This window comes from Apodemus sylvaticus, chromosome 2, assembly GCF_947179515.1.
Source record: "Apodemus sylvaticus chromosome 2, mApoSyl1.1, whole genome shotgun sequence".
Taxonomy (NCBI): Eukaryota; Metazoa; Chordata; class Mammalia; order Rodentia; family Muridae; genus Apodemus; species Apodemus sylvaticus.
In genome coordinates, this window is record NC_067473.1 from 119,431,314 (window position 1) to 119,443,220 (window position 11,907).

Here is an 11,907-nt window from a genome sequence, read left to right on the forward strand (position 1 = left end):
CTTCCTCTTCTTTAGGGCAGACCCACTGGAAGCTCACCCAGGCCCGCGTCCTCTCTAGCTGCCACTGCCACTGCCCCTGCTCTTTCCAGGTAGGGAAATCCTTCTTGCCTTGAGGGCTGTTTTTTGTTTTTTGTGTCTCAGCGTTTGAGATCCACTGCTTATCTGAACTCAGGGGGACTCACTCTAGGGAACTCAAGCTTTGGGGACCTGGCAAAGAGGGGAAACCTGCCACTTTCCTACGCTCCTCAGATACGTGCTTTCTGCAGACTTGCTCCGAAGGGCCGGGCGTGCGCTAGGTCAGCATCCTGAGGCCCTCCAATCCCTGACGGCTGAAGAAAGCATAGAGACTAGCACAAGTCACGTCTCTTGGTTGATGTCCTGCTTCCATGGGTCTCAGAGTTTCTGTAGTCTTGATCAATTTGTTATTCTCTTATTTGAGCCATTACTCCTTCATGGGAAGTGAAAACAAACAAAAACATTTCTTTGAGCCAGGGTCTCTCCATGTATCCCTGACTGGCCTAGAACTCGCTATATAGATCAAGCTGGTCTGGAACTCAAGGGATGCCCCCATCATCACCACCACAAAGTAGACGTGTGCATCTTTAATCCACTCCTAGCTGGAAGTTCTCCTTGTTTTCCCACCACTGTCAGCCCACTCCATTCTTGGAGGGAGACTGGGACCAGAACCAGAGGTTGGAGAGCTGACTGCCATCGTGGAGCACACAAGGAAGGACCCAGCTTCTAACTGACAGCTTGAGTAGCGACGGCTGGAGTCTTGGAACAGCCAGATAGTTAACTACTGATTGCTAATAATGAGTTTAATAATGATAATAATTAGCAAAGTATTTCAGGTAGGTGTTGGATTATAACACAGTACAGAATGCATATCCACAAGTCGATGCCAGTGTAAGTAACTAAATGACTCCCTGGGGCAGCAGACTGATTTTCCAGACAGGTCTTCCAACTGAAATACTCTGCTCTCAGGAGAGGAGTGAGTTCCCCAGTTACAGAATAGAAAGAGAAGGGTTTTTTGGCAGGGGAGGGGCTTCGCAAGCTCTGTCTTAGTCAGGTGACATGCAGCCTGGGTAGCTGGGACCTTGGGAAGGTGATGACAGAGTCCTCACATAAGCACAGTCCCCTCCCAGTCTATGAGAGACACCAAGTAAATTCCATTCCAGGATAACGTCCTTAAGCCTGGCCACATTCATCATTGTCAAGGTCACCACATAAGGAGAGCCTGAGAGACTGCTGTAGACAGCGGGAGCCTCGACTAACATGGGAAACTGGGGGATAGAAAAAGTATCAATGGGTAAAACAGGAAGGCTGCACAGATGGGGGTTTCTGCCAGCTTACTACCTGTCAGCACAGGATCAACCCCCCTGGGATAGAACCACACTAACATGGGATCACTGACCAGAGAGCAGAGCTTGTACATGAGCTTTTGTGGAAGGCACGTAGAACCCTGGGGAGCGAACACACACACACACACACACACACACACACACACACACGCATGCACGCACACACACGCACGCACGCACGCACACACAGGGGAAGTTAAGATAGGGGGTGTGGTCGGCCACCTGCTATCCCAACTCTGCCTCCAGTCCCTTGCCCTCCTGGATCTTACAGCATCAAGCAGACTCAAAAGGAAAAGAGAGGGGGGAGGGGAAACAGGCAAGGGAAGGAGAGAAAAAGGGGAGAAAAAGGAAGAAAAGGGGAGGGAGAGAGAGAGAAAAGGGGGGTTTCTTGAGGTGGGGGTTGTTGCTGAGATAGACACCATGACCAAAGCACCTTGACCAGGATAGAGTTTAGAATTTATGTGGTTTACATTTCTGCATCCCACCCATCATCAAAAGAAATTAAGGCCAGAATTGGGAGGCAGGAACTGAAGCAGGGGCCACGGGGTAGCACTGCTTCTGGGCTTGATTCTCACTGCCCACTCAGTCGCTTCCTTACAAAACCCAGGACCAGCTGCTCGGGACACACTGCCCACAGTGGGGTGGGGCCTCCTAACCAATCGCTAATCAAGAAAATATACCACAGGCTTGCCCACAGGCCAGTCTGGTGGAGACTTTTTCTCAATTGAGGCTCCTTCTTTTCAGGTGATTGATTCCAGCTTGTGTCAAGTTGACAGACATACAAACAAACAAAAACAGGAGGGGGAGGGAGGGGGGAGAGAGATCAACCTGGGAAGCAAACAAGAAAGAAAAATGACCTGTCTTCAATTTCTAGTACTGCAAAAGGAAAGGATTAGAAAAAATACAAAACAACAACAAGGGCCTTGGTACACAGGTGAGTTGGTTAAAGTGCTTGCTTAGCGTGCCCGAGGCCCTGGATCGCCAGCACTGCATAAACAGGTGTTTTAGTGTTCTATTCCTTGTGAAGAGATGCTGTGGCCAAGGCAACTCTTACAGAAGAAAGCATTTTACTGGAGATTGCTACAGTTTCAGAGTTAGTGCATTATCATCATGGCAGGAGGCATGGCAGATATGGTGCTGAAGAAGTGTTTGAGATCTGGAGTGGGGAGGGAGAGATAGACTGACTAGGCCTGGCTTCTGAAACCTCAAAGCCCACTCCCAGTGACACACCTCCTCTACCAATCCTTCTAATCCTGTCAGAGTTCCACTCCCCAGTAACTAAGCAGTCACTGTGGGAGCCATCTTGTTCAAATCACCATACCTGGCATGGTGATGAGTCTGTGACACCAGCAGGGAAGGTAGGAGCAGGGGATCCGAAGTTTGAGGTTTTCTCCACTACATATTCAAGGCTACCCCAGGCCAGTGAGACCCTGGGAACAGGGCTGAGGGAGGGAAAGAAGTAGCCCACTTTAAAGCTATCAAAGGTGCAGAGCCCACTTTTCAAAGTCCCCACAGTGATAAGAAGCAGCTGAGTCACTGTCTGAGCTGAGCTGCAAGGCTGGAAGGGCCACAGAGCCCCAGCAGCTGTCTGAGGAAATGAAGGTTGGGGTTACCTGCATGTGTTTACCAAACCCATTGAATTGTGTGCTTGAAATAGGCACATTTTATTATTGAAAACAGGTGTTTTTTTTTTTTTTAAGTCAACAGCAAAACAACAGCATAAAATCTAGCTGGAGGTTGGCATGGTGATACATGCGTGTGACCCTGGCTACTGAGGCCAAGGTGGGGTTTGTCCAGTCAGACCCCCATCTCAACACATTCACATGTTTTAAAGGACCGTGACCATAGCTCACAGGTCTTCCAAGAGGCTGCTGGTCCTCAGCACCATAAAAATAAAGTGAAACAGCTAATTGGATCACATCCCTTCCACATTAATTTGAGAAGCATTTTTGACAAGCGCTTGAGCTCCCTTCTTTCTGGGAGTCGGTTTTCTCCTTTTACTACACAGAACCCGAGGTTGAACTCAGGACATAAGCATGGCAGCAAATGCCTTTATATCCTCTAAGCTATCTTGCTGGTTCATCCTGTTGTCTGATCCTCTCTGCCTCCGACCTGTATGCCACACTCCTTCCAGTGGAAGGGCAGCCTGTACCATCACCAGGCTTGGCCATTCAACCTCTGCTTCCCTCTACTGCAGGCTTCTGCCTACTCATCACCACCCACTGGTCTTCAAAACTCCAGGAACCACCAGAGGTTCAGCAGCTCCCTGAGTGAGCTATGCTCTGGAGTACAGCCAGGAGGCCAGCTCCCAAGTGTCTCATTTGTCAACTGCACTGTTTCTGTCCAGCACTGCTTCACAGTCCCTAAGGCCCTGGGAACAAGGCAAGATGGGCACAGTATCTGCGACCCACATGCCCACCCCTCAGCCTGGCACCAGTCCTCTGTCCTGGACCCAGTTTCTTCCAGATCCTGGCATAAGCCAGAATTATTCTCTCTCCCCTTTCCTTCTCTTCCTCCCTGTGGCCTGGCACACCTAGCAAACCCTTCTCCTTTCAGCCTACACATCCCTCCCTGAGCCCCCATCGCTGATTGGGCCCACCCTGTCACCCCAGTACCCTCTTCTCTTCCCTTCACTTTCTTAAGCTTAATATTTTCTGAGGGTGATTCAATTAACCCACTCAGCATTTACCTCTATGCATGACTTCATCTGGTAGGACTATTTGACAGACCTAAGAGGGGCCCAATGAACTTGCAGAATCAAGCTTAGCCCCACCCAATAGGCCTTCCCACTCCTGGAATCCTATAAGAGCAGTTAGTTGTTCTTCAAGTAGGAGCCCGAGACTTCTGAGGACAGAGGTAACCTTGACTTCAGCCTCTGAGACCTCCAGCTAACACCTCCTTTTCCAGAAGAATCTCCAATTCCAGGCAATACCAGCAAAAAACCAGCTTTTCAGACTCCAGTATCAGTTCAAGGAGCGAATCAGGAAGCCAGGTATACATCGTGGGCCAGGGAAGGGTTGACCCTCCATCAGATGAGGATAGAATCACCTTCCTTTCCAGGTGGTGTAGTCCATTCACACAGCTTTCACTTTACCACAATAAGTGCCATCTCTAAAATCCTTGGAGATGGTTTGGGGATCAAAGGCCACTGAATCTCCGTCTCCAGTGTGCTCTGCTTGGGGCCGGCAGCTCTGCCCAGATACCTGGCAGGCATTGCCCACCCCAGGGCTATGTGTGGTTTCAGCTCCTTGACTGTCTCTCCCACCCTCTATGCAGAATCTGACGGAGACATCATGGCAGAAGGCCCACTTCCGAGTCAGCTTCCCTCTGAGACGTCTGACCAAGGTATTGTCAAAGCCTTTCACTACTTTGAACTATTTTCCCAGGTTTTACTTTGGGTATTGTGCAGCCTCGATACCTGTATAGCTTTCTGTGAATCACAGCACTGCCCCCTCTCAGTTTCCCACGCCCTAGAGCCAAACACACCATGTGGGGCCCAGGATCACACATGTTACCAAGTTTGGCAAAAAGTACCTTCATCTGTTGGGCCCTCTCACTGGGCGTGGCCCCATGCACCAGCACCTGCTGAGCTCTTACACCTGAGCTGTGTGAAGTGTTCTGTTGGGATCTGTTCTCAATCATTTTGGAGACAAGGCCTCACTCTAGCCAAAGCTAATCTGGAGTTTGAATTTAGGGTGGTCTTCCTGCTTCTATCTCCCCAGTGGTAGGATTACAGCTATGTATTTCCATGCCTGGCCCTCTTCTTTCTTTGGTACTGGAGGTTACAGCTAGGATCTCTGTATGCCAAGAAAGCCCCCGAACCACTGAGCTACAGCCTCAGGCCTGCAGCCTTAGTCATTAAGTTACTCTTTTTGTCTTAGATTTTTGCTGTCTACTCCCTCAGAAACTAATATATAACTCCACATCACCTCTATACCATCATCCTGCCTACCCACGCAGGTCCCACCCTGACTGTACAGAGCCTTGAGGTATAGGAGAATCCCCTTCCCCTCATATAGAGCTTACCTGGGTTATTACAAGCTTGTTTTCCTGTAGTCCACTCTCAAAACTGTCCCTGAATGTTTCCATAAAACACAAGTTCTGCTTCTCCCCATCTCCCCTCTTCAAGTCTGGCTCCAAACTAGATGAGCCAAGCTGTGTCTGCTTTCCAGCTGCTTCCTGGGGTCTTCTTCACCATCTGGAAGACCCTCTTGCTTTTTCCTTTTGGATATTACTCATTTCATTCATTTGGATATTACCCATATCATTTTTACTTTCTTATATTTTACTTTATTTTTGTACTTTTTCTGTTCAGCCTTCTGATTTTAAAAAAAATGGTATAGAAGGAATTTATTTAGCCAGGCTTAATAGTATATACCTGTAAACCTAGCACTTGGGAGATAAAGTCAGGAGAATGACTGACAATTGATTGGCATAGATGGCCTACACAGTGAATCATGGACTTAAGGAAATGTGAGTTGGCTATTTCACAGCTCATATATCTGAGATTGTTCTTACTCTATTGTTCTTGAATCCCAGGCTAGTTTAGCTGGGTATGGAACTTAGGTTGGGAATTCACTTCCCTCAAAATGTTTGAGATGTTTTCTCTTATCTTCCAGATTCTAGTGTTGCTTTTGAGATTTTTAGTCCCCCAACAGACACTTGCTTTGATTTTTCTTATACTTTATTCTCTCATCATTTTGGAGGTTTTGTTCTTTCTGGGGACATTTCATCAGTGTTGTCTTCCAAGATTTCCATGGAGATTTTAATTTCTGCTTTCCTGATTTTAATTTCAAAAATCTTTTTTTTTCCTGGATGTTCTTTGTGAAAGTATCTTGTAATTGATTCATGGGTATAATTTATTCTCCAGTGTCTGAAGGTATTAATTATAGATTGGGGGAGGTTTCATCTGTGGCATCTTTTCCTGTTTGGTTGACTTGCTTCTGGTCTCGTGCTTGGTCTCCTGCTTGGTCTCCTGCTTGGTCTCCTGTTCTGATCTCAATTGCTGCTCATACTGAGCCTGTGGGCAGGGTTTGGGCCCTGTGGGTCCCCCTGAATTTAAATGGCTGGGAGCTCCAGATGCAACCTTTGAAATACTTTGAGGCTGTAGTTTTCCTTTAGTCATTCTTTTGGTCTTTTGTCTATATAGAGAATTTAGGTTTTTTTTTTTTTTTTTTTTTTTTTTTTTTTTTTTTTTGAGGGGTGGAGCAGAGAGGGTCCACTAAGGAGCACTGGCTGGTCTGGGGCTCACTATGTACAGCAGGGACTAAAGATGTGCACACATCTATGTAGTTTGTGTGTGAGAGAGAGGGGGAGGAAGGGGAAGGAAAGCGGGAAGGGAAGAGATAGAATGTAGAATGTGTCACAGTACAAGGGATTAAAGCTTAAGCCTTGCACGTACTAGACAAGTGCTCTACTGAGCTATACCCTTAGCCCATTTTTATTGATTGATTTTTAGATCCATTCCTATTGAATTACCCAGGGTGACCTTGTACTTACTTTGTAGTCCAGGCAGAGCAGGCATTGGATTTGGGATCCTTCTGCTTCAGCGTCTTGAGTACCAGGTATGATAGGCCTGTGTCACAGGACAAGCACTCTGAGTCTTTATCAATATAATAGCCTCTGCTCTGGCAGACCAAGTACCTCTACCTGGAAGTTTTTCTAGAGAGACTTAACACTTGACAATTTTCACTGAATTCTCCAGAGCTGCGGTCTTCACACACTATCCTTCATCTTTTTAGTCTTTGTCTGCTGGCCAGCTATTCCTACATTCTGAGGTTATCTTCTGTGCATAGTTAGCATCTCAGATGCAAATGGACCCTTTGTTTTCTCTTGTTGTGAATTGAATTGCCTGTAGTTTCTTTAAGAATTATTTTTATTTTTTTAATTGTATGTATGTGTGTGAGTGAGTGCTGTGGGGGAGTCCCCTGGAGGACAGTTCCCCTGGGGCTAGAGTTGCAGGTGTTTGTGAGCCACTTGATGTAGGTTCTGGGAGTCAAACTCAGATGCCCTGGAAGAGCAACGTGTGCTCTTCACTGATGCTAAGCCCTCTCTCTCTTCAGCCCCTTTCCCATGTGTTCTGTTGGTTGCATATCTCCTTCACAGTGAGTTTGAAGTGTCCTCTGAGTTTCTGGATTCATCAGCTCAGCCGTCCCTCATTAGTCTCCTGCCCCAGGTGCAGGGGTTATACCAAGTCCATAAAAGGGGAAGGTGGCTCACACAGACTCATGACATTAGAAGGGGTGCTCCGCGCTTGGTGTCTTCACCCCTCTGGCATCTGGATATTGTGTCCTGCAGGTCAGTGAACCCCTCCCTAGACCTCTACTCTCTGTGGTTCTCTAGAAGCAGTTCTGTGTCCACAGTGAGCTGAGACTGGGTTTGGAGAGGTGGTGCAGGAGGCACTGGAAAGCCACATGGGTCAAAAAGGTGGTGTCCACTGTGGTGTCCCCTGTGAGTCCCCAGATACTCCTTGAAGCTCTCAATGTGTGTGCTCTGTGTCTTCTTTCTGTTTCCTGTCCCTGACTAAAAGCAGGGTCAGAGAAACTGCCAACAGGAGCGTTAATATGCCACAAAGCACAAGGCTATCGCAGAGCACTTTGCACATCCACCCCCTGCGGATGGTCTGCAGACAAACCTCAGATAATTCATAGATTTGAGTTTCCCTTTTAAAAAAAAAGATTTATTCATTTATTTTATTTATATGAGTACATTGTCGCTGTCTTCAAACACACCAGAAGAGGGCATCAGATCCTATTACAGATCCTATATACAGCAACCATGTGGTTGCTGGGAATTGAACTCAGTACCTCAGGACAGAGCAGTCAGTGCTCTTAACCTCTGAACCATCTCTCCAGACCCACCTTTCCTTTTTTTTTTAACCACAAAGTGGGGGAAAACTTCACTCATGAGGGGCCTGTTCTTTAGTTGTTTTTAATGATTGTGGAATGATCACAGACACACCTGTAAATGAGTTCTGTGGTGATGAGGTCAGCTTCTTCAGGCCATATCCTGCTGCCTCCAGCGGAGGAGCTGGGCCAGCCCAGCGGAAAGCCCAGCCCAGCCCCACTCCAGCTGCTCTCACCCTCCCCCGCCCTGCACTGACCAACCGCCCCTGGGTTTCTCAGAGATGGCCTTTCCACAGCTGGCCACAGTGGCTCTGTCTGTTCAGCCAGCACTGGCGCTCAGAACTCCACAGCACTGCCCACTAGGTGGGCCCACTCTCTGGCTGTGGACCCTCTTCATGCCCACCCAGGCATTCCCTCCCTGCTTGGTCAGGAAAGGGCCTCTGCTCTGGCTTCCCTAAAGGTTGGCAGTGTGAACCTTTGGCTCCTCTAAGAGCCCCGCCCCCATCTCCATTCTCCCTACTGACTTCTCCCAGCCTTGGCCATGAGAAATCACAGCGGGGTGGACCACTCCTCCCTTCACAAGCGTTCAGCCCAGGAGACAGACTTCCTGGAGCTCCAGGTTGCAGAACTATTAGCTGTCCATATCCCTCAGTTGCCGACCTAATGTTGAATGAGTGCTTTCACCTTAGCTCTGCCCTAGGGACAGGGGTCCCCGATCCCCGCTCTCCCAGCGGGTGCCTGTGGCAGTGAGAGGGGTGTCTCTGCTATCTGTTTCCAGTGCCTTTCTTGAACTTTATGTCTGTGGCACTGCCCTGCCTCCTGTATGCCTACTTCCCTCTGACCTCCTTTCTGAAGCCCACCACCTGAGGGTGTGGCTCATCCCTCAGCATCTTTAGTGCCCCTCTGACAGACCTCAGGATAGCAAAGCTTAGCTTAGGACTGTAGCTTTCAGAACTGCCCCTCCCACGATGAGCAGATGAGTGACTGAATCGCTGTGAAGAGACACCATGATCATAAAAGAGAACGTTTCGTTGGAGCTGGCTGACAGGGTAAGAGGTTATTATCCGTCATCAGCAAGGCAGGGAAGTATGGTGACTGTGCGGGCGGACATGTGCTGGGGGAGGAGCTGAGAGTTCTACACCTGGATCGGCGGGCAGCGGGAAGAGAGTGTGAGCAGCCACTGGGCCTGGCTTGAGCTTCTGAGACCTCAAGGCCCATCCCCGGTGTCAACAGGCTGTATGTCCCAATCCTTTCAAATAATGCCTGTGAGATATGAGGGCCATTTTTATTCAAACTACCATAGCCACCCTACTGCCATTCCTAGCTCTTTGCATCCTGGGAGCTCTCAGCCTTTCCCAGGAGCCTTTTCAGCCTCTCCTGGGGAGCTTTTGCAGCCCCCCAACTGTCTACTCACTTCCAGACCTGTGCCTGTTCTCACCATGGCGTATGGCCCATGTTCCCTCTGTCCAGCCGTCCCAGTGTATAGACGAGAAGGCTTTCCTAGCCCGGCCCCAGTCTAGACACCTATGATTCAGTCCTTGTAACAACTAGAAGTTTCCAGAAAAAGGAAACATGCTGACAGGTGTAATCCCACCTGTACATAAGTTGCCCAAAATAATAACTCTTGAGACTTAATATATATTGACAAATGCTAAGGCCAATAGCTTTGGCTCTGTTCCCCAACTAGCTCATATCTTAATAACTCATTCTATGTTCTGCCACATGGCTGGTTACCTGGTCCTCAATTTCATATCTTCTATGTGTGGAGTGGGTCTTCTCATGCCTATTTTCCCAAAATCCAACTCTCTGTACTGGAATGTTTATTTCCCTATTTCCTGAGTAAGATAACAGGCCAATAGCATTTTTAATGACAGGTGATGCTTCCATTGGGTGTAAGAGATTCTCTCTACAAATAGGTATGAAGTATTATCTTGAGCCTTGCAGCTTGGAGCAGTTTCTCCATGCTACTGCTGATCTGCTACCTCTCCCCACCACCCCACTGAGTGACAGCCCCTTAATGTGTATGTGCTTTTGTGTGTGTGCATGTGGACTTCTCCTTCTGATGCACATCGGGAAGATACACCATATCAAACTCAGTCTCCCTATTGAGTTTCAGACTCAGTTTATCTACCAGTAAAATGGGGCAAGACCTGTTCTCATGGTCTGTTTCTCTCCAGACTCAGATAAGCAAGCCAGCAAGCAAAGGGATCCCTGTGTGGAACAAAAAGACTCAGTGGAAGTAGATGAGCCTAAAGGGCCAGACCAGTCTGCCAAAACCATCGCGTACGTGAGGCCCAGGAGGTATGAGCCCACGGAGCCTGCGGGGCCAACTGAAGCTGCACAACAGCACGCTCGGAGAGGACACAGCCAAGAACAAGGAGCTCACTCTGGAAGCTGGAGGCCGAGGTGGAGGCAGAGGAGTCAGTGGACAGAGATAGGCGGCCACTCACAGGCAGCCTTCCAGGAGTGGCAGGAGCCCTCTCAGGGACTGGCTCTGCAACCATACTTTCGCCGCAGTGAAGGGCCACACCCGGGCCTGGGAACAGGGCCTGTCATGAGCTTGTACCCTATCTTTACTCCAGTGGTCCCAGTGCCGGGGCGGATAGTCCAGTGGATACCCATGTTTTATGGGTGCTGGGTTGTCATGAGGTACCAGATCCTGGCTACCTACCCCTACACTACCTACATCCCCGTGGCCAGCGTAACCCCGTACTTCGTGCCATTCAGCGCCCCCTTGTTCTTCACCTACAATCCTTGGTGACTGGTGTCCCTTGGTGTTAGCTTTCCCCGGCTATTTTTGTTTCTCCTGAGGATGGGAAAAGCTCACAGTTGAAAAGGTTTATTCTTTCTCACAGTTTCAGTTCCAGTTCACCACAGCCAGGAAGCCAGGGTACCACCCAGCACTTACAGCGGGTCTCCTCATACTCAGAATCAGAAGCATGACTGTGTTCTAGGTTCCCAGATGGCTCTTGATTTGGGGAAATTGACAGTTAACACTAACCATCAGGTGGGACACTATGTCCCACCTGAGGTTTACTTTTTGAAAAAAAAAAATATTTTTTATGGTCCAGTGGCCATAAAAATATATATCACTCTTTCCTAGACCCCCTTAACTCTTCCCATTCCCACTTCCTCTTTCCTTTTTTTAAAAATCTGTCATGCAGCCTGCAAATGCATGAATGTGGGATCATCCAGTGGAGTATGGACAACCGACTGCAGAAAAATGACTCTTCCTCCCCTAGCAACCATCCATCCCCCAACAGCGACCTAGCTGGGGGTGGAGCCTCAGCCCCTCCCCATCCATGCTGCAGTGGTAACTGGCTTGATGGTGCAGCACAAGATTTCCCCAGGAATTTTATATCCTCAGGGAAATGGGGTGGTGCTGTACCCCCTGAAGTCATCATCTGTTTGTGTATAGAAAGATCCAGTTACAGAGCTCAGATGGAAAATGGCTACTGGGATGCAAGATTACAGATTTGAACCAACAATGGATGGGACTGAACATCTGATAGCCCCGGACTATCCCAGGAGGGAGCCAGGAAGTGAGCCGACAGCTCCAGAAGCAGACCCAGCTGGGCGGGGCCGGGGAGGATGAGTGTATGTATGAAGTTCTTCTCTGGAGCAGGACATCCTGATGTGGAACCTTACAGTTTGAGGGCAGCAGCAGCTGTTCCTGAGATGTTTTTTATTGACATTTTATT

At 48.6% G+C, this 11,907-nt stretch overlaps 1 protein-coding gene across 1 annotated transcript; it reads left to right on the forward strand.

Annotated features, from left to right (window-relative positions):
- The first annotated feature begins 4,654 nt into the window (after window positions 1-4,654).
- LOC127677760 (uncharacterized) lies at window positions 4,655-10,967 on the forward strand. The gene is made up of 2 exons (XM_052172774.1): window positions 4,655-4,706; window positions 10,384-10,967. Exons 1-2 carry the CDS (start codon window positions 4,655-4,657, stop codon window positions 10,965-10,967), a joined length of 636 nt encoding a protein of 211 aa, XP_052028734.1.
- The last annotated feature ends 940 nt before the right edge of the window (window positions 10,968-11,907 follow it).